This window comes from Sceloporus undulatus, chromosome 1 (assembly GCF_019175285.1).
Source record: "Sceloporus undulatus isolate JIND9_A2432 ecotype Alabama chromosome 1, SceUnd_v1.1, whole genome shotgun sequence".
Classification (NCBI taxonomy): domain Eukaryota; kingdom Metazoa; phylum Chordata; class Lepidosauria; order Squamata; family Phrynosomatidae; genus Sceloporus; species Sceloporus undulatus.
Window position 1 is genome coordinate 71,815,204 of NC_056522.1, and position 18,604 is coordinate 71,833,807.

Sequence of the window (18,604 nt, forward strand, 5' to 3'; positions counted from 1 at the left end):
AATAATAATAATAATAATAATAATAATAATAATAATAATAATAATAATAATGATGATGATGATGTCTGAAATAGAAGTATATTAAATAATTAAATGGGAAGGGTTTGCTGGTCTGTAAAAACCAGCAGTGTATTACTGTGCTGAACAGAGATGATGCTGAAAGGCTGCAAGTTACTGTCTGTGCTTTAAATAAGATAGCACACTCTCATTTTTGTTCCTAAAGTAGACAGGTAGCCAGCTGCCCTGCCTTGCAGCAATCTATTTGACCTGACCTAGTTTTTTCCAGTTACAGTCAGTTCTAAAGACATGTGCTCTAAAAATGGATAACAGTGAAATATTAAAAGGGTACTGTAGCACCTTTGAGACTGAGAACAGTTTGTCACATACGCTTTTGTAGGCTGACAGCCTTATCACACAAGGAGCACAAAGCACAATAGCCCCAGGATAATAATGCCTTCATTTGGCTACCCCCTGCGTGGCGTTGGTGCTATTTTGTAGTTGTAGCCTGGAAACTGTTTAAAAAGTGTGTTCTTTAACAAACAGGGGGAAATCCATTAATGACCAGCTATCCAGTTTGATTTTAGTGTGAAAGTTAAGTCCCACTTTTATGGCAATTTGGGGGTAATGGATATTCTATGGCCAGGGGGAATGTGATCAGAGAAGCAGGGGGGTAGACATTTCACTTTGATTTGTTTGGATTTCCTTTTAACCTTTTATTTTTCTTTGCCAAATGACTATCACCACCCCCCAGGCTTGTCAGAAACCGGAGCTTTAATCACTATCCCCTCTCCTCCACAGATGCATTGTAAGAAAAAGCAAAAACAGACTTACAGTTTAAAAAAGTAATTTATTTTCCTTTCTTGCCTTTTCCTGGCTGTTTCTGTTCAGTCAGATATAGTAATTGCTGAATAGAGATAGATCAGATAGTTAGTTTCATTTACTGTTGATTAGTGAGGTCTGAAGTACCCAAACCCCAGGGATGGTGCAGACACACATACACACAGAAATGTTAGGGAGGGAGCTCTTTTTAAAGGGAAGACTGCTGATGATTTACATGTCTTTGCGGGGGGGGGGCATGCAAACTAGTGCTAAATACTATGTGTGGAGATTTTTAGCACGAACAAAGGTTGGAATGCAGGGAAATATCATAAATGTATGATAGGAAAGGGTTGTCCTGTTTGCATTGCGCCTTTCAAAGCAGTGCTATTTACCAGGAGAGGAGGCCATTGCAATTAGGCCTTGGGTTTACTTCACCAGATGAAATTGACTCAGTTTATGAAAGTTTATGCCACAAACTTATTTATTTCATGAAACATACTCAGGGGTAGAAGCATTGCCCATGCAGCAAAATCCAACACAGTTCAAAATGCACAAAATAATGATAACTGTATCGGCCAACCAAAATGCAGAAAATACACCATGCAAGCTTTCAAAGCTTCACTGGCTTCTTCATGAAGCAAAAGATGCTAAAACTCATATAGGAGAAGAAAAGTGGTGTTAGAATCACAGACCTGTACCATCTTAACTGACAACAGTAATACATCTGAGACAAAGCGTAGGCCAACACAGCTATGTCTTTGAATGCTGAAATGCTAGATCTAGGGAAGTCACCCCCACCCCCACCCCCCACTTCCAGCTGGCATTATATAAATGTTACATATTGGGAAAGAGTTATACTACCTATTTACCTCTTACCACTTTCTCTGCCTCCTGTCCTTTGTTTCCTCGTTGTAATTTTTTTTTTAGTCTTCGATCTTTGCTGGGCAGGACCTACCCACTTAAAGTGCCCTACCCATTGAAAAGTATATAAATAATAAATGAATCCATAAATAGAGTGCAATGGTGAATTGACTGATTGATTCTAAAACTTCCAATAACTTCAGTTAATGCAAACCCTGCATTAAATAGGCAACTGATTTGAAAAGTATCATCTGTTCCCTTTGTAATTTAGAAAAGTGACAATGGCAAGTTCCCTCTACAAATAAGCATTTCCCCTTTCCTTTTAAACAGGAATGAATACCTCTTCTGAGAAGATGGCTACTGTATCTTGTGCCCATCATTTAAAAATCAAAAGATCCTTCTTTTTTCAGAACAATTGCTTGCATATATTATACAAACAATTAATGGACTAAAACACATATGTTTAATTAGCTAATATTTTTCTAATTGTGTAACAGCCCACATTAAAAGTGAAATAAAACAGTATCTATGAAAATGAGTTCTTTTAAAAAGTTACACTGAAGAAGCAAAACTTTTATAAGCATGACACAATCTGATTGATGTGAAATATTTGGCTTCAATGTGATCATCCATGGCTCAGTTGCAGTTGGTGGTATTCCTCCAGAAAAATTGGTAGAAATTATCTCATTTTCTGTTAAACAACATCTAAGCTACTTATGTTGGAAAATGATGTTTCTAAAAACTTGGCTGGTTTTGACAGTACTTTTGGAAGTTTATCTTTTTTAAAACAAAAAGTTCAAGGCATCAGAAAGGACTATTGATTTCTCTCCCCTAGAACTGTTTGCAGAACCTTGTGCCAATGTACATTAACAAACACGTTGGAAACTGTTGGTGCCACAGTTATAAGTCCTAGTCATGACTAAACTAAAGCAAATCTAAGAACTAGGTATCATTTGTGCTCTTTCAGTTTGAAATGACAGCTTATTTCTAATGGCAAAGAAACTCCTTAATATGAAACTTCAAAAATTAGTACTTTTCCTTTTGACTATAATATTTACAGTCATGCTGTATTTTCATTTAAATATGGTTCTGGCTTGTAAAACCCCATGATTTCACTTATAAATGGATGCTGAAAGGATGATTAATTGATTGATCGATTGACTGAGAACTGGAGACACTAGGAAAACATGACAGAATTTTTAAGGGGGTTCATAAAGGCAGCCATGCTCACTGGCATTTCTCAATCAGACAGATCTGTCAACTGAGGCTAAACTTTATTCATCAAGCCTTGTAATCTGCCAGCCTTCTTTTTAATCTGAGCAGTAAGAACTAACTGTAGCAACCAAGGTGTTCAGTTAAGAACAATGAATGAATGCACGTCAGAGTCTGAATAACAGATAAAGTGACAATTTCCTTGGGAACTCCTAGTAAGCTGATTCATTACTGCCTCTTTCAGATATCCCCACCTGGTCCCAGGTCTGTTCAACAATGCGTTAGTTGGGGGGGTGACTGTGTCACAAACTTTTTCCATTTCTGTCCTGTTAGCTCTGTCTGAAAAGTCACTGGGCTTGCTACACTGCAAAAATAGTAATGGAATAGTAATGGTATAGTGGAATTTACTCAAAAGACTCCTCATTAATAGTATTTGGATACCACCCAGTAACTAACATTCTTTGTAGGGTTGCCATAACTGTCAACCTCCAAACCGGGACAAATGGGGGAAAATGTAGGACAATGTAGGACAAAATTTAGCCCCAAATGTAGGATATATTTTTTAAATGGAGGACACACGAAAAAATTTAATGATTTAAAAAAGTATTGATATAAACTCATGTTTCTTAGGCATGCTCAAAATGGAGGACATTTTGGCATTATTCCTCGACAGATGGCAGGAATGTACTTCCCTTTCTGGCCCCCAAATTCCAAAACACACACAGCAGCACAAGTCCAGGCATCCTTAGCATTTGAGCCGAGGTAGACAGGCAGCCCCTTGAGCCGGCAAACTACATGTTCCAAGCCTTCTTAGCAATTCCCCCCTTCCTCCTCCTCCTTGCGCCCTGCAAACCCCCCCCCCCAACCCTCACCCCCTCTTTTCCCCCAGGTACAGTATATCTCAACTGGCTGTAAGGGGGATTTGTGGGTCAGTCTTTTTCTTTTTGCATGGGGGAAATAGCAGCAGCAGCAGCCGAGGAGGAAGGGGGGAGGAGGAGAAAAAGGAAAGGGAAGGAGAAAGAAGAAAAGGAGGAGAAAGAAGAATAGGGAAAAATATAAAAAGAAGAGGAGGAGGAGGAAGAGGGGAAGAAAAGAAAAAAGGGGAAGAAAAAGAAGAAGAGGAGGGGGAAGAGAAAGAAGAGAAGGAGGGGAAGAAAACAAAGAGGAGGAGGAGGAGGGGAAAGAGGAAGGAAAAGAAGAAGAAGAGAAGAAAAAATAGGGGAAGAGAAAGGAAAGGAAGAGAAATAGCTTGCCGGCAAAGCTCTTTCCTGCCCTCGGCCCGCGTGAGGGACCAAAGAGGAGACACTCCTCCTCTTGAGGCTGGCTGGCCAATAGGGAGAGTGGAGCTGGAACAGCCCTGCCTCCTGCTAGCAGTCACAGGCTCCTGCAGCAGGGGAGGGCTGTCCAGCCATTGGCCAGCCACCCTGAAGGGCAGGAGCTCCTGCTCAGCCCTGCGCGCAGCTGCGCAAGAGCACGCAGGGCCAGGGCAAAGCGAGGCAGGCGGTGAAAAGGCTGCAGCAGCAGCAGCAGTGGCGGTGGCGGCTGCAGAACGGCCGCGGTTGTGGCGGCGGCGGCAACCAGTTCAACCTGGGGCAAAGAGCCAAACCGGGCCGTGACCGTGCCAAGTGGCCAAAAATCGGGTTTGTCACGCCCCCAGGGGGGTTATGGCAACCCTAATTCTTTGGAATGTTAAAAAAAATAAAATTTAATGCTAAACAGATTGAAATACACAGACAAAAAATCAAAACAGAATGAAATACTGTAATTAGAGTAAAGCCACTATAAATTGGGGGGGGGGGGGGCAGTCATATAGCCAGGCAAAGGGCTTTATGTAAAAGATTAAAACACTTTAAAAGATAAAAAAGGTGTTCACATTTTCTCACTTCATCTCTGGGAACACTATGATGATTGTCTTCTCAGAAGATGATGTTCCAACAATGGAGTTCAGTCCCCGAAAGGCCTCTTCATATTATAGAGAATTGCCATGGTGTTCCAGTTTGAAATGAATTGTGGGTAATTTTATCAAGTGTTTACAGGACTATGCTGTGAAGCATACATTTAGTTTGATATTCTTACTGAAGTCTTACAGAATACCATTGTGTTTTTTAGGTTTAGAGAAATTGCAGGGGCCTTAGAAGCTGCTCTTTCTGAAGACTTAAAAGAGGCTCCAGGTAAAGCTGTTCATTGTAATTAGTATGTATTTAGATTTGGAGAAACAATGACAAATACTCGTTTTCCAATACATTAACATGAAAGACAGTCATCATTATGTCTGTCATAGCAATGGGATCTTGCTTACTTCACTTATAGTGTAAAAATAATTGCAGTGCCTTTACTTAGACAACTTCCAAAGAGCAGTGAAAGATGGACCCCAGGATAAGAACCCTTCTATAGACTATGCCTGTTTGTTATTTGCACTTATAAGGCTGGATAGAAAGTGCTGCTATTTGCTTTCTCCAGGATTGAGGCTTGCATAGTCAATTTTGTTGAAATTTAGAGGTTATAAGAAAACTGTAGATGATAGACTGGGAAGAAGAGAACTAATTCAAATTTATGTTGGTAACACATCTTGTCTAATTTAGTATCTGAATAATCTTGAAAATAGCATGTGACATATAAAAATCTGTATATAAATTAGAAACCTGGATTGTGACTATCCTAAAATGCTTGTTTTTAGCTGGAAGTTCATATCATCTGTTGGCTACACACATGGTGTGGACAAGTCTGCAGAAGTGCTGGTCAGCTCAGATATTTTTGCCATTGCTAGCACATCGCCTATGGAAGCTTTCACTGCAGATTGTAGCACGATACTCAGTTTTTGTTAATGAGGTGAGGAAAACTTCAGCCTTCTCCCACTATTGCATAGTTCTGGTTCTCATGCTCTTATACTGTGATTTTAAATACATTGCCTGGAATGACCAGACTAATGATGTTTAAATGTAAGTTTATTAAACTGAGTCATTTGAAAGAGGCATAGTCCCCCACTTCTACAGTATCTCTTTAGAGGTTGAGGGCCTTTGCTACTTGTCAGATAATTGGATTCTCTCTGAGTTTCCATTATCACAGTTTGGCCACCTGAGTGCCCACGTCATGATATTGCTTAGAGGAAGACTACCATTTTATTTATTTATTTAATTTATAGTCCACATTCATCTCAGTATGGGACCCAAGAGTTAACATCAACTGTCCACTTAAGCTTTTATAAATATTGAGATTTCAGGATGTTTACATGAGATAATGAGCAGACTCTTTGGTAATCTACTAGGCTATTATACTCATTCATAGATATACAAACATATACATTTCCTTGAGGGAGAAACAAAGACATGTTGATGTCTGAGTGCTGAGCTTGCTTTACATTACATGTAAGGCATCATGTATTTCATTATAGTAATGACAATTAAGATGTTACACCATCATAAGGACCAAAACCTTATCTTTTGGCATCTTGTTAATAGGCCTTTTGGTTAATACATAGAGGAATGTTACTATCTTAAACAGTATAACTTAACCAAATAGTCATCGTTATCACTATCAGGTTCTTTCATACTTTCCATAGTGTTTATTAAAGCGTTATACAGTGGTGCCTCGGGTTACGAAAATAATTCGTTCCGCGGCCGCTTTCGTAACCCGAAAAGCCTTCGTAAGCCGAAAACCCATAGGCGCTAATGGGGAAAAAGCCGCGGCTCTGCCGCGGCTCCATTTAAAATAGCGCCGGAGTTTTTTCATAACCCGAAAAAACTTTCGTAACCCGAAACAATAAATCCCTATGGGATTTTTTCGTATCCTGAAAAATTCGTAACCTGGGTATTTCGTATCCCGAGGTACCACTGTACAGAAATTTCATAAGGACTTTAAGTTGTACAGAATTTGTCCCTTGTGTCACATTGATAACTATTTATCCATTAAGAAATACAATCTCATCTGGTGAGGCACTACACATCTTTAAACAGGCATCTGTGAACACATAGACATTCAAAGGTTAATCCCATAAAGCACTGTTAAATCTTTACAGCATCTGTTACATCTATAACATCTTAATGGGCATCTATTATACTCATAATGATCCATATACCTATTTCACTATAGCCTAAATGAGAGTAAAGAACTTTTCTCTCTAATCAGAATATATCACAACAAGGATACTGATGGTTCCCAAGTTTTTGATATCCAATCAAAGCAGATCCTTAACTGTAACTTCACCTGTTTCACACTGCTTGATAGACTTATCTCTTTGTCATTATGTTTTGTTGTTGTCTTGATGGAACAGCTTCTACTCAGACCCATCTCTAATGAAAGTACAAAGGATCATAAAAAAAACGCTGACAAGCAATACCAAGGAATCCCCACTGAATTTAGGCTCTGTTGAGGACCAAGGAAATGAGTCTGTTCCAAATACTCAGCCATTACCTTCCATATCTACTGCTCAGCTTGTTCTAGTTGCTGCAGATTTGGATCACCTTCAGGAATGGGTTTGTATATTTCATTGATTTGCATGTCAAATTGGGCCCCAAGTTCAGGAGCTTTTGAAATTTAAAACTTTTTTAACCTCAAGGAGATTTAACTGTTAAAATTCAATTTTGAAACACAGACCAGCATTGTTCATTGGTGTGCTGTCTATTCTGTTTTGAATGTGACTTTCTGAACAATTCCTTTAAAGGTTAATCATTAAATGCTGCAAGGGCCAAATACACATTTTGAATAAAACTGTTCCAGTTTTTTTCCTAGATATTTTGCATGGAACACTTTGATGGTATAGGTCAAAAAATGTAAAAATGTTTCTCACGCAGCTCTTGGGGTGAGAGCAACACAATTATATACTGGTTCCGTATACAAAAAAGACCTTCTCTTCAGTGTACATGATGATCTTGAGAAAATGTATTCTGATATATCTTTAATTTTCCTATTTTCCAAACAGCTGCCTGAACTGTTGGAAATTATCAAACCAAAACTGGAAACAGTTGGCTTCAAAAACATAGACTGCATCTCAGGTAAAATTGAGTTATATCTATGTGTGCATGTGCACAGACACGTGCATACACACACACATATTCTTGTTACGTATTCAGAATAATAATAATAATAATAATAATAATAATAATAATAATAATAAATTTTATTTCTATACTGCTATTCCAGCGATAACAGCAGTGTACATCAAAGAGTAAGACAATTAAAACATCAGCATGACAATAATACAGAGTTAACAATTAAGAACAGTAAAAACCAACAACACCCTATACAAGTGGCTGTGTAGAATGGAATACACAAAAACATTGCCAAGGGGAAGAGAATGACTACAAGGCTCACAGGGGGAAAGCCTGGCAGAACAAAAAAGTCTTCAAGTTCTTGAAAGCATCGAGGGAGGTGGAAGTACAGAGCTCATTGGGGAGGGAGTTCCAGAGCCGAGGGGCTGAAATAGAGAAAGCCCTCTGAGCTGATACATATCGAGCGTCTGGAACTCTTAAAAGATGTCTTTCACCCGACCTGAGAGTGCGGGGCAGATTGTATGGGGAGAGGCGGTCCTCCAAGTACCCTGGGCCCAAGCCATTTAGGGCTTTATAGGTGATAACCAACACCTAGTATTCAGCCCAGAAGCGAATAGGCAGCCAATGGAGATCTTTTAGGACTGGTGTTATATGGCTGGCCCTGGAACATCCAGTAACCAGCCGAGCAGCCATATTCTGCACTAATTGAAGCTTCCGGGTTTGGTACAAGGGTTGCCCCATGTAAAGCGCATTACAGAAATCTAATCGAGAGGTTACCAGAGCATGTACAACGGTTTCAAGGTCCCCCCCAGCCAAGGAAGGGTCGCAGTTGGCGTATCAGCCGAAGCTGATAACAGGTGCTCCTGACCGTCGCATCCACCTGAGCAGTAAGAATTAATTTGATTTCCAATGAACACAGTCACCCAGGTAATTTTCCCCCCAAATCTAATACAATGAAACTATTAATAAATAAAGGAGGGAGGTTAGATTCAAGAAAATTAATCAACATTTGATTTTACATCCTTTCTAAATGGCACTGAATTTCATGTATGTTGCCCTTTACTGTTCTTTGTAGAGGAGTATCTCCCTCTTCCCACCTACACATATTTTGTTCTAACAGTCACAGTTTGCAAATCTCTTTGTGACAATGGTTGCAATGAGCAGAAATGCCAAAGCAAGCATAACACTGGTTAATTTTTAAAATGATAAGGAGACATTTGTGTGTGAAAGAGAAGAAAAGCAGAAAGAACCATGAAATCACTGGATACTCCTGAGTGTCTGACCAAGTTAGGAATCAGTTAGCTTTTTAAGATCTGCACCAAATCTTTCTGTACGTATGATAGGTAATATTGCAATGTAGGTACATAATGAATTGTTAAGTCTAGGATAGCACAGTAAACAATATTTTTGGGTTTTTTTCTGATTCTGAAGAAACTAGGAGGTTGGAAATATGTGTAGATCTGGGACAGATCTGACAAGCTCAGATTTTACAATCTTTTCCCTTTTTCATAGGAGCATTGGAAGACTCAAAGGATTCTTTGTTGGGTTGCTGGCCAACCTTAAACAATAAGATAATTCTGGATTTGAGTGATTCTTGCTTCAGTTGTTTGAAAAGTGCCCTAGAAATCCCAAGGCTGTATAGAAGGACCAATAAGGTAGTGTGCTTCTCATTTTAAAAGTACTAAGCATGGATGATATAATCTGTATTTCTCACTGTCATCTGATGGTGCATAGTATCTTCATCTATCAAATTGTTCCTCAACTTACTGTAGTACAGAAGAAGTCCCCTGCTTTTCTCTCCCATGTCTTGTATTTATTTATTAAAGGTTTCCCCACCCATCAGCAATGCTATAAGTGAAGCTAACAATATCATTTCAACTTTCCATGTCCTATCTTACTTTCACCCACACACCCTAATGCATACCATAGTTATACTGCTGAAAACAATCTGCCTGCTATTCATCTTCTGAATGGACCATCATACATTAATGAACACTGGTAATCTTTCAAGTTTTAAAAAAGCCATTTGAAGGAAAACTATGATATTTGTGAGCCTGTAGTATTGATCCATTCTCAAAATGTCTCCCTCCGTTGAACATAGAGAAAGATGTGGAGATACAGAAATTAGAATTCCGTTCTCTCTCCATAGTCTCTCTTTACCTCAAAGTAGACATTGGTGGTGCACCAATGATAAAGAAAGCAATTGTTCCTATAAGTACTCTGTCTGTTTATCAGGTAAAGGAAGACTCTTGGTTTGCAGCTTCTTTTCAGAAGTGCTAGATATTCTCTAGCTTGGGGAAAATCATATTGATTTATTAAAGTGCTGAAGAGTAGTACTGTTTTCAGGGAGACAGTTCAGCTTGGTTACATTATAGAAAGCAAACCTTCCAGCAGAAAGATACATGTTTCTACAGCCCTGGAAGTTATTCTGTTATTAGTTCATTATTACTTGCTTTCACCTGAACTGAACTGTCATCTTTCTTATTCTGAGACATTGCAAAAGAACTACATGAAATGGAAAAGTATAGAATATTTAACACTGTGCTCTGTCTCCAACAATGTTAAGCACTTACTACTTCTCATTTAATTTACAGTTCATGAATCTCATTGGTCCTGGCATTCTCTTTGTAGAAACCAAGGGACTGTGAATAGTGTGGCCCCTTATGTATGGTTTTGCTTCTCATAACAACAGTCTGTATGTGGGGTCACTCCTGCCCCTACCTTTCATCCCTGTAGTGAGCACTTTTGTTACAGGCACTTGACTTTACAGATAAGCTTTGAAGCTGGAAGTGAGTTTGACTGAAAGGAAAGCATTGGCTGGGGGAGAAAGAGTACAGAGAACTATGTGGGTAGATGTGAGGCAATGCTAGCTCCACTCACCTGCACACAGACCGTTCTTCACCCCTATTTTATATGTGATTGGGGTAGGCCTAGCACTTAAGCAAATTACAGAGATCTTCAGTCTCCAACCATTTTCACCCAAGAGAGAATAAAGTTAGTGCTTCCACTGATGTGCTAATATGCATCTTGCTTTCTGTTATATTCTTGTTTCAGACTACCACTTTAACACAGTTGGGGCAAACAGTAGGGAGAGGACTAGATTTCAGAGACATTGAATCCTTTCAGTGCAAGTTTATGTCATGTCAGTGTTTTTGAAGGAGTCAGATATGTGGACTCAAAAAGAAATCTAAATTGAGGTTTGGGTGATAAGCATATGTGTTTAGATTTTAAAACCTTCTAATTACTCTCCTAACAGATTTGGTGGATAACAACTATACCCAAAGTTCTGTTTGCATTTATACATATTGTAGTTATGTCAGTGATGTTAAAGAAAGGTGTTTTCTTTGGAAATCATATAGCAGCACATTTCAGTAGTAGCTTGGTTCAGCTTGAAACTTATTGAAGCATTTCCACATGCAATGTTTTTTGTTACTGCTTTTCTAGTATGAAAAAAAATAAAGTATAACACATCTAAATTGCCATATACTACACATACATAAGCATGTGAAACTTTACTTGCTCAGGACACTAAAATAAGAAGCCTTTTATTCTCTTCCCCATCTCTTCATATTTCATTAACCAGGAAGTGCCAACCAAGGCATTGCCGTATGTTAACAGTGCTCTTAAGCCTTTCTACCAGCTGAAGGATGAGTATAAAGATACATTAAAGCCAGCTATAATTGAACAGTGGCTTGAAGGAGCCTTCAGTGCAAGCACACAGAGGTAAGTGAAAATTTGATGCAAGGCTACAGAGCAAAGTCAACTTTACAAACTCACCAAAATTTACCTGAGTGTTTCTATAATAAATACAGTATTAAATAAAAAAATAACATGAAGGTTTTTTCTTGACCTCTAAGAAGCAGAGAAGTAACGTATGACTTGTGATTACCATACCTCAGTGTTGAAACATGCACCTTGCATGTTTTGGGTTTACCTTTAGTGTATCCAAATAGGGCTGTCCAAAATCCTGACAAGCCACTGTCAATCATTTATTATAGCAATAGCAAGTAACAAGTACATTTCTATACCACTTATCAGTGCACTTAAGCACTCCCTAAGCGGTTTACAGAATGTAAGCTAATTGCCCCCAACAATCTGAGTACACATTTTAGCGACCCCGGAAAGATGCAAGCCTGAGTCGAGCTTGAGCCCTTTCGCTGATATTGAACTCGCAACCTTACAGTTTGTAAGTGAGTGGCTCCAGTACAGGCATTTAAGCACTACGCCACCAGGGCTCATTTATTGTTATAGTTATTAAGTGATATGTACCCCACCTTATCCTCACCCATGGGACTCGGTACTGTAGACAATATTGAGCCAGCAGAATCAATGTGACTTGTTGTAAGGCAGCTTTCTCTGTTATTAGGTGACTGTGGCTGTTTTACATCTTTTCAATAGTAAGATCATGTGGCCTTGTAGTATTGAAACAATGTAGGAGTGCTTTGTTGCTCCTTTTTTCCAATATATGTTATATTCAAAGAATTTGATTTTGTCATTCTGTGCTGGGACTGGAAGTCAGGATACCAGGTTACCTTAACAGAAAATGTGCATCACACAGATCCACTTTACTTTCAAAGTGTATTCAAGCCATTGTCTGTATAGATATCAGTGTTTGCGTTATTATTGTGATGGATATTATCATCGGAATATAAAATTAATTTCCAGATGTTTCCTAATTTCTGAAATATACTAAGTGTGATGTTAATTTTGTTATATCCTGAGCAAGCTGATTTGTAGCATTTACTAAAATTACATCAGTGAAATACATATTGATCATGTACTGAAGCAATTATTTCCAGCCCTAATATTCAAAAGCAACTAATTTCATCTTTTTAGAACAAAGAAGGTTGTAAATATAACACAAGCAAAATACAGTTTGACCGTTTGCTTGTTGCTGTTTTTTCTGTAATCATCTAATTATTGGCTTAATACACAAGTTCAGGCCAAACATTGTTGCTTGTCATGGCAAAGCATGGCAAAGCATGCTCCCAACACTCCTATATGGAGTGTTGGGAGCAGAGATCATTCACATAATCAATTCTTTCCTCCACAACCTCTTCTACTAACCAGTGTCAGGACATGCTCTGCCACAACAAGCACCAATGTTTGGCCTGAACTTGTGTGTTAAGCCAATAACTAGATGATGTATAAAGAAGGAAATCTGAAAGAGCCCCAGAAATGTCTTCTTTTTCCCTGCCTCCTTACTGGCTCTTTCTGCAGTTCCAAGGCAAGTAATCTCTATGTCATTGCTTCCTGGATGTTTGGAGACAACCAGTAGGCCACATGTGCTTTTCACTCTTCTTCAGAGCGAAATGCAGAAATTCTAAGAAGTAATTCTGATATCACATCTCCCAAGTCTGCAGAGATACCCTTCCTCCAGCCATGGGACCAACATCCAGCATACCAACAGCATTGGTATAGCATCCATTATCACTTGTACAATCAAGCTGATTCCTTCTTCCTCCTCCCCACCTATGCCAATGCAGCCACTTGTCTCTTCATCTTTAGCATTGAGCAGCCACACAGAATTTCCCCTAGTCTTTTGGCCTGTAACAAAAACTGGTTCCCTGTTGCTGCTGATATACATCCTTGTACCACCATTTTCAGCATTACTGCCTTTGCAATGAGAAGTAAGAGCAGAAGAAATGTGTTTGGGACAGGAAGAGGCCACTGTTACTACTTAGGTCTGCTACGTAGGTCTTAGAGAAACATGGAGCTGGACCTAAATAAATTGCTAGGCATTTTTCCAGAAAGGATTTCTAGTCTCGTCTGTAAAATAGTAGTTTTGTTAGAGATATTCTTGGGGGTTGATGCTGTCTGTTTTACTGCGTAAACGAAGGATGAGTATAATAATAACAGTTTAGTAATGGCCAGTCAGCCTTTTTATGTCCCATTGAAGAGAAAAGTGTATTGTTTTGTTCAGGTCTGTCAGCTCCAAACAGATTAAAACAGGTTATTTTCTTTTTTGCTCACTTAATAATTTTGTATGCAGAAGGCTCCTGTTCTAATCCAGTCATTAATCTCTATATTCAGGTACTTTGAGACAGTATCAGATATTCTGAATTCTGTAAAGAAGATGGAAGAAAGTTTGAAAAGGCTTAAGCAGGCCAGAAAAACTGTGACTGCAAATAGTGTATCTCCAAATGGAGGCATGAGCGATGACAATAAAATCCGCCTTCAGTTGGCCTTAGATGTGGAATACTTCAGTATTCAGGTAAACAAAAACAATTTTTGTTGGATGAACTAAGATACTTGGTGCTGAATCTGAAATAAATAATGATTTCTCTTTGAAAGAGAACTACATTTGCATGTAGTTCTCTTGACCTTCAACTGTTCTTTTGGGGTCAGTTTTTCTTGCTTCTATCAGACAGATATCTGATGGTTTTCTCCTGCAGTTGCCAATTACTTTTTTTGGTGGCAGCTTCACCCTCCCCCCCCCCCACCCCCCGCGTGTCTGTGTATCTTCAAGTTGCCTGTTGATTTATGGCAACCCCAAAAATTTCATATGGTTTTCTTAGGCAAGAAATACTCAGCCCTTAAATGCAGAAAGCAACATGCACCCCATCTCCTTGAATGAATAAATAAATAAATAAATAACTTCATAAGAGATGTCACAGCCTTACTCTTTCTTCCAACTACACTAAGAGAGCACATTCTAGTCTAGAAAATTAAGCATACAGGATGGTTTAATATTTTGTAGTAACTTAAAAATGTTAAAATCTGTTTCTAGAGGTGATCTAAATTGAAAGTCGGGGAGGCGTTACAAACCGCCGCTTTGCAGCGGTCTCCCGGCACTGCTGTTTGCTCCGCGAGGGAGTTGCCGCAGCCAAACCGCGCGGCTCCCTTACGGAGCAAAAAAGAAGCTCCAAAATGGAGCTTCTTCTGGCGGCGCGCTAATGACGCCACGAGGCGCCAACGGCGCACTCGTGATGTCATTAGCGCCGCGCAAAGTGCGGATGCACAGCGTCCGTTATGTCAAGATGGCGGTGGCCATGTGGAACGGCAGCTGCCATTTGTTACGGACAGAGTCCGTAACAGGAATAGGGGCATCTGGAAGAGACGCCCCTTTTTTAAACTGGGACGTCCTGAGGACGTCCCAAGTGGTGGTTTGTAACCCGCCTTAGTAAAATTGTTTATTTCACATTATCTGAATAAAATGACAAAATGCTCACATGTAATTAATTCAGTAGAAGCTTTGCTACAATATTCATTTTGAACTGATAGGATAGATTTAATATCAGATAAAGACATGAATTAAGACTGAGCTCAATCTATATAAAGCTGAATATATTTAACCATTTTTGGTATGATAAAATTAAACCATTGTTTAGCATTTGGAAATTGCAGTAGAACATTTATTTTTAAAAAGTAGTGCCAGCATTTATGAGAACAGTTTCTGTTTTTACAGTGATATGATTAAAAGATTGGTTTAAGTGGGCAATCGCTAGAACAGCAATCAAAATTAATATAAAATTAATATGACAAACAACATGAAAAAAAATCCACTCAGAACAAGTAAAATCCTTCTGTTTTAAAATGTTTAAGATCTAAAAGTCCCCGACAAATGCCTTCATCTTGTACTGAAAAGACATTAGATGGACACTAAGAAAATCTAGAGAAAGGTACTTCTCGGAAGCTCAATTTTCTCATTTTTCCATGTTAAATTCATTTCTGCTTCATATGTATCATATATGTATGCCACAGAACAAATAGATGTCCAGTCCATTATCCATCCATCCACCATTTTATTTATATCCCACCTTTCTCCCAGGTTGCAACTCAAGGCTGCTTACAAAAAGGCAGAGAATACACAAATAAAACGCATATAATTAAGACATACTATAAGATTAACATTCAAACAATATTAAATAACAACAAAATTAAAACCAATTAAAAGCTTACAATTAAAAACAGTATAACACCATAAAAGCCCCTTTTTTGATAAAATCTGTTTCTAAAGACTTGCTGGAAAAGAAGGGTCTTAATTTGTTGCCTAAAGGAAAACAAAGAAGGAGCCTTCTTAACTTTCCTAAGGAGGGAGTTTCAAAATGTGAGCAGCCACAAAAAATGTCTTCCTTCTTCTGACCAACTGTGCCCATGAAAGTGGTGTGATAGAAGTGCCTTCCCTTCAGATCTTAATGCCTGGGCAGGCTCAAATGGGATGATCCAGCCTTCACCCCCATGTTCCCTTGGCTGCATAGACACCCCTGCTTTCTCTCATAGCTGGGCATTTCAGAAATGGGCAAAACAGAGGTGGCAGCCTTCACTTTCTCTCATTTTCTCTGCTGCTCCCCTTCTGTTTCACCTTCACTTTTGATGGTTGCCTGTCCCACTTCCCAAGTTAGGAAGAAATCAGAGAAGGGCCTCTGACAATTATCAGAATACTTATGCATAATCACACAGGACAAAGCACCTTAGTCTCAAGCCACTTATATCTTTAAATAAAAGAATCAACATTTTGAAAGATGGTCAGAAATGGCTTAATCAGCAGTCAGTCATTTCCGGTGAAAGGTATAAATGCTACAGAAGTCACTTGGGTTTTCAAAGATAAGGCCAAATCCAAAGGGACCCTTATGCCTTTTGAGGAATGCAAAACAGTTCAGAGCTGGGTGAATGCCCTCTCCTAAGACAAATGGGATGATAATAATAATAATAATAATAACAACAACAACAACAACAATTTGTATTCCGCTTTTTCACAAAGGAATCAAAGCGGATTCCAACAGTATAATTAAAACATCAAACAATTAAAAATTACAATTTAAAAACCCCAACCCTCCCCCCCCCATCATAAAAACAGTGATCAACCCATAAAAAGAGATTAAATATCCAAATTTAAAACTATCCAATAGGAATACACTAAAATTTCGGCAGATTAGCACAAGAAATGAAGGGGGGATGGGGAGATGGTATCAATCAATTTTGATATCTGAACAATGTGAGGTATCATTAGAGAGGGGAGGCAAGTCTAATGGATCTAACCTAGTCTGGAAAGGCCTTCCGGAAGAGATCCGTCTTAATAACCTTTTTAAAGGTTTCCAAGGTGGTAATATGGCAGATCTTGTCTGGCAGGTCATTCTAGAGCCTGGGAGAGGCTGATGAGAAGGTCCTCTGGGTCACCGCTGAAAGTCTGGTCTTAGGTTGTAGCAGATTCTTCCCGGAGGATCAAAGTGTGCAGGGTGGATTATATGGAAGTAGGTGCTCCCACAGGTAGTCAGGACCCAAGCCATGTAGGGCTTTAAAGGTTAGGACCAACACCTTGTACCTTGCCCGGAAACTGATAGGCAGCCAGTCGAGAGATTTTAGAACCGGTGTAATATGGGCAGTTCTGGATGTGACCAGCATGGCTGCCATATTTTGTATCAATTGAAGTTTCCGAACTTGGCACAAGGGTAGCCCCATGTAGAGCGCGTTACTAGGGATGTTTCCCTAATTCTTGTTGTTTGTTGTGTGCCTTCAAGCTATTTCTGACTTGATGGGGTTTTCTTGGTAAGTTTCTTCAGAGGAGATTTGCCATTGCCATCCTCTGAGGCTAAGAGATTGTGACATAGGGCTAATCCCTCTATCCCTTATGCAGTCCATTGCTGACTCCAGAGTTGTTTGGTTCATCCATTGGCTCAAGCTAAATCTAATGAAAAGAAAAAGGACTGGATTTCATCCAAGTATTGATGAACTCTTTCCGCACTATTTTCCCCCCACATTTTATTTGTGTGTGCATATGAAACAGAATATCTCACCCTTTAAGTGTGCCTCTTATGGGGCAAAAAGGAGAAGATATAAGAAGACATTTCTCCTGCACATTCATTTATATTGCCAGTTCAGTGCTATCCAAATTCACTTATAAGTTAGAGAAGTATTTTAAATTTTTAAAAAGTATATTTATGATTCTGTAGTTGTGTTCATGAATCTAAGTGCATGAACAGACAGGCCAAAATATAGCTGCTTTGGGTCACTTTGGAAGTATGCTGTTTAAATGATGCATATTTTGACCTGTCTGTTCAAGCCCTAAGTTCTTCCACCATTGCTTTATGGGTAGAATTATCCTTCATATTTATTTGGAAAGCTGTAGTCTGTAAGCATTTGAGTTATACTCTTCCTCTAGCATCATTATCAACTGTGCAAATTAACCACTTCATGCTTAGTAAATATAAAGGTAAATCCATTCATAAAAATTATAGATTAATCATTTTTTATTATTGCATACCATTAAATTACCGTATTTTCCGGCATATAAAATGACTTTTTGACCCTCTAAAATCGGGTCAAAAGTTGGGGGTCATCTTATACGCTGGGTTAAGCCCGGCAACAAGAGAGCCCCGCAGTCCGATGCGCTCACCTGGCCTGTTCTGCGCCGCCACCGCCAGCCTCCTACAGCCTTCCAGGTATCTGGAGGCCTTTTGAACCCGGTGTGCGCGTGCACGGCCAGCTGCCAGCTTCAAGAGGTCTCTGGAGGCCCCTTGCAGCCTGCGCGCGCACGCATGGCTGGCTCCAGGCTTCACAGGAAGAGGGATAGTCTTATATGGTGAGTGTATCCTAAACTCTATATTTTTATTGAAAAAGTTTGGGGTTGTCTTATATGCTAGTAAATATGGTATACAGGTCTGAAATTCAGTGAAACTGGTTAACAGCACAAAACAAAACTGAAGTCTTGTAGATCCTTTGATTATAAAGTGATTATTTGATTCTGTGTTTGGCTGCAAAAATTATAAAGAACTTTTAATGTT

The 18,604-nt window shown here is 39.2% G+C and overlaps 1 protein-coding gene across 1 annotated transcript in view; it reads left to right on the forward strand.

Annotated features, from left to right (window-relative positions):
* The window catches only part of COG2 (component of oligomeric golgi complex 2), a 48,232-nt gene that overhangs the window by 29,219 nt on the left and 409 nt on the right, over positions 1-18,604 (forward strand). The window contains 8 exon segments of the mRNA XM_042442725.1: positions 5,002-5,063; positions 5,570-5,721; positions 7,163-7,201; positions 7,203-7,364; positions 7,811-7,883; positions 9,393-9,535; positions 11,464-11,603; positions 13,914-14,094. Coding sequence (XP_042298659.1) covers positions 5,002-5,063; positions 5,570-5,721; positions 7,163-7,201; positions 7,203-7,364; positions 7,811-7,883; positions 9,393-9,535; positions 11,464-11,603; positions 13,914-14,094 — 952 coding nt within the window.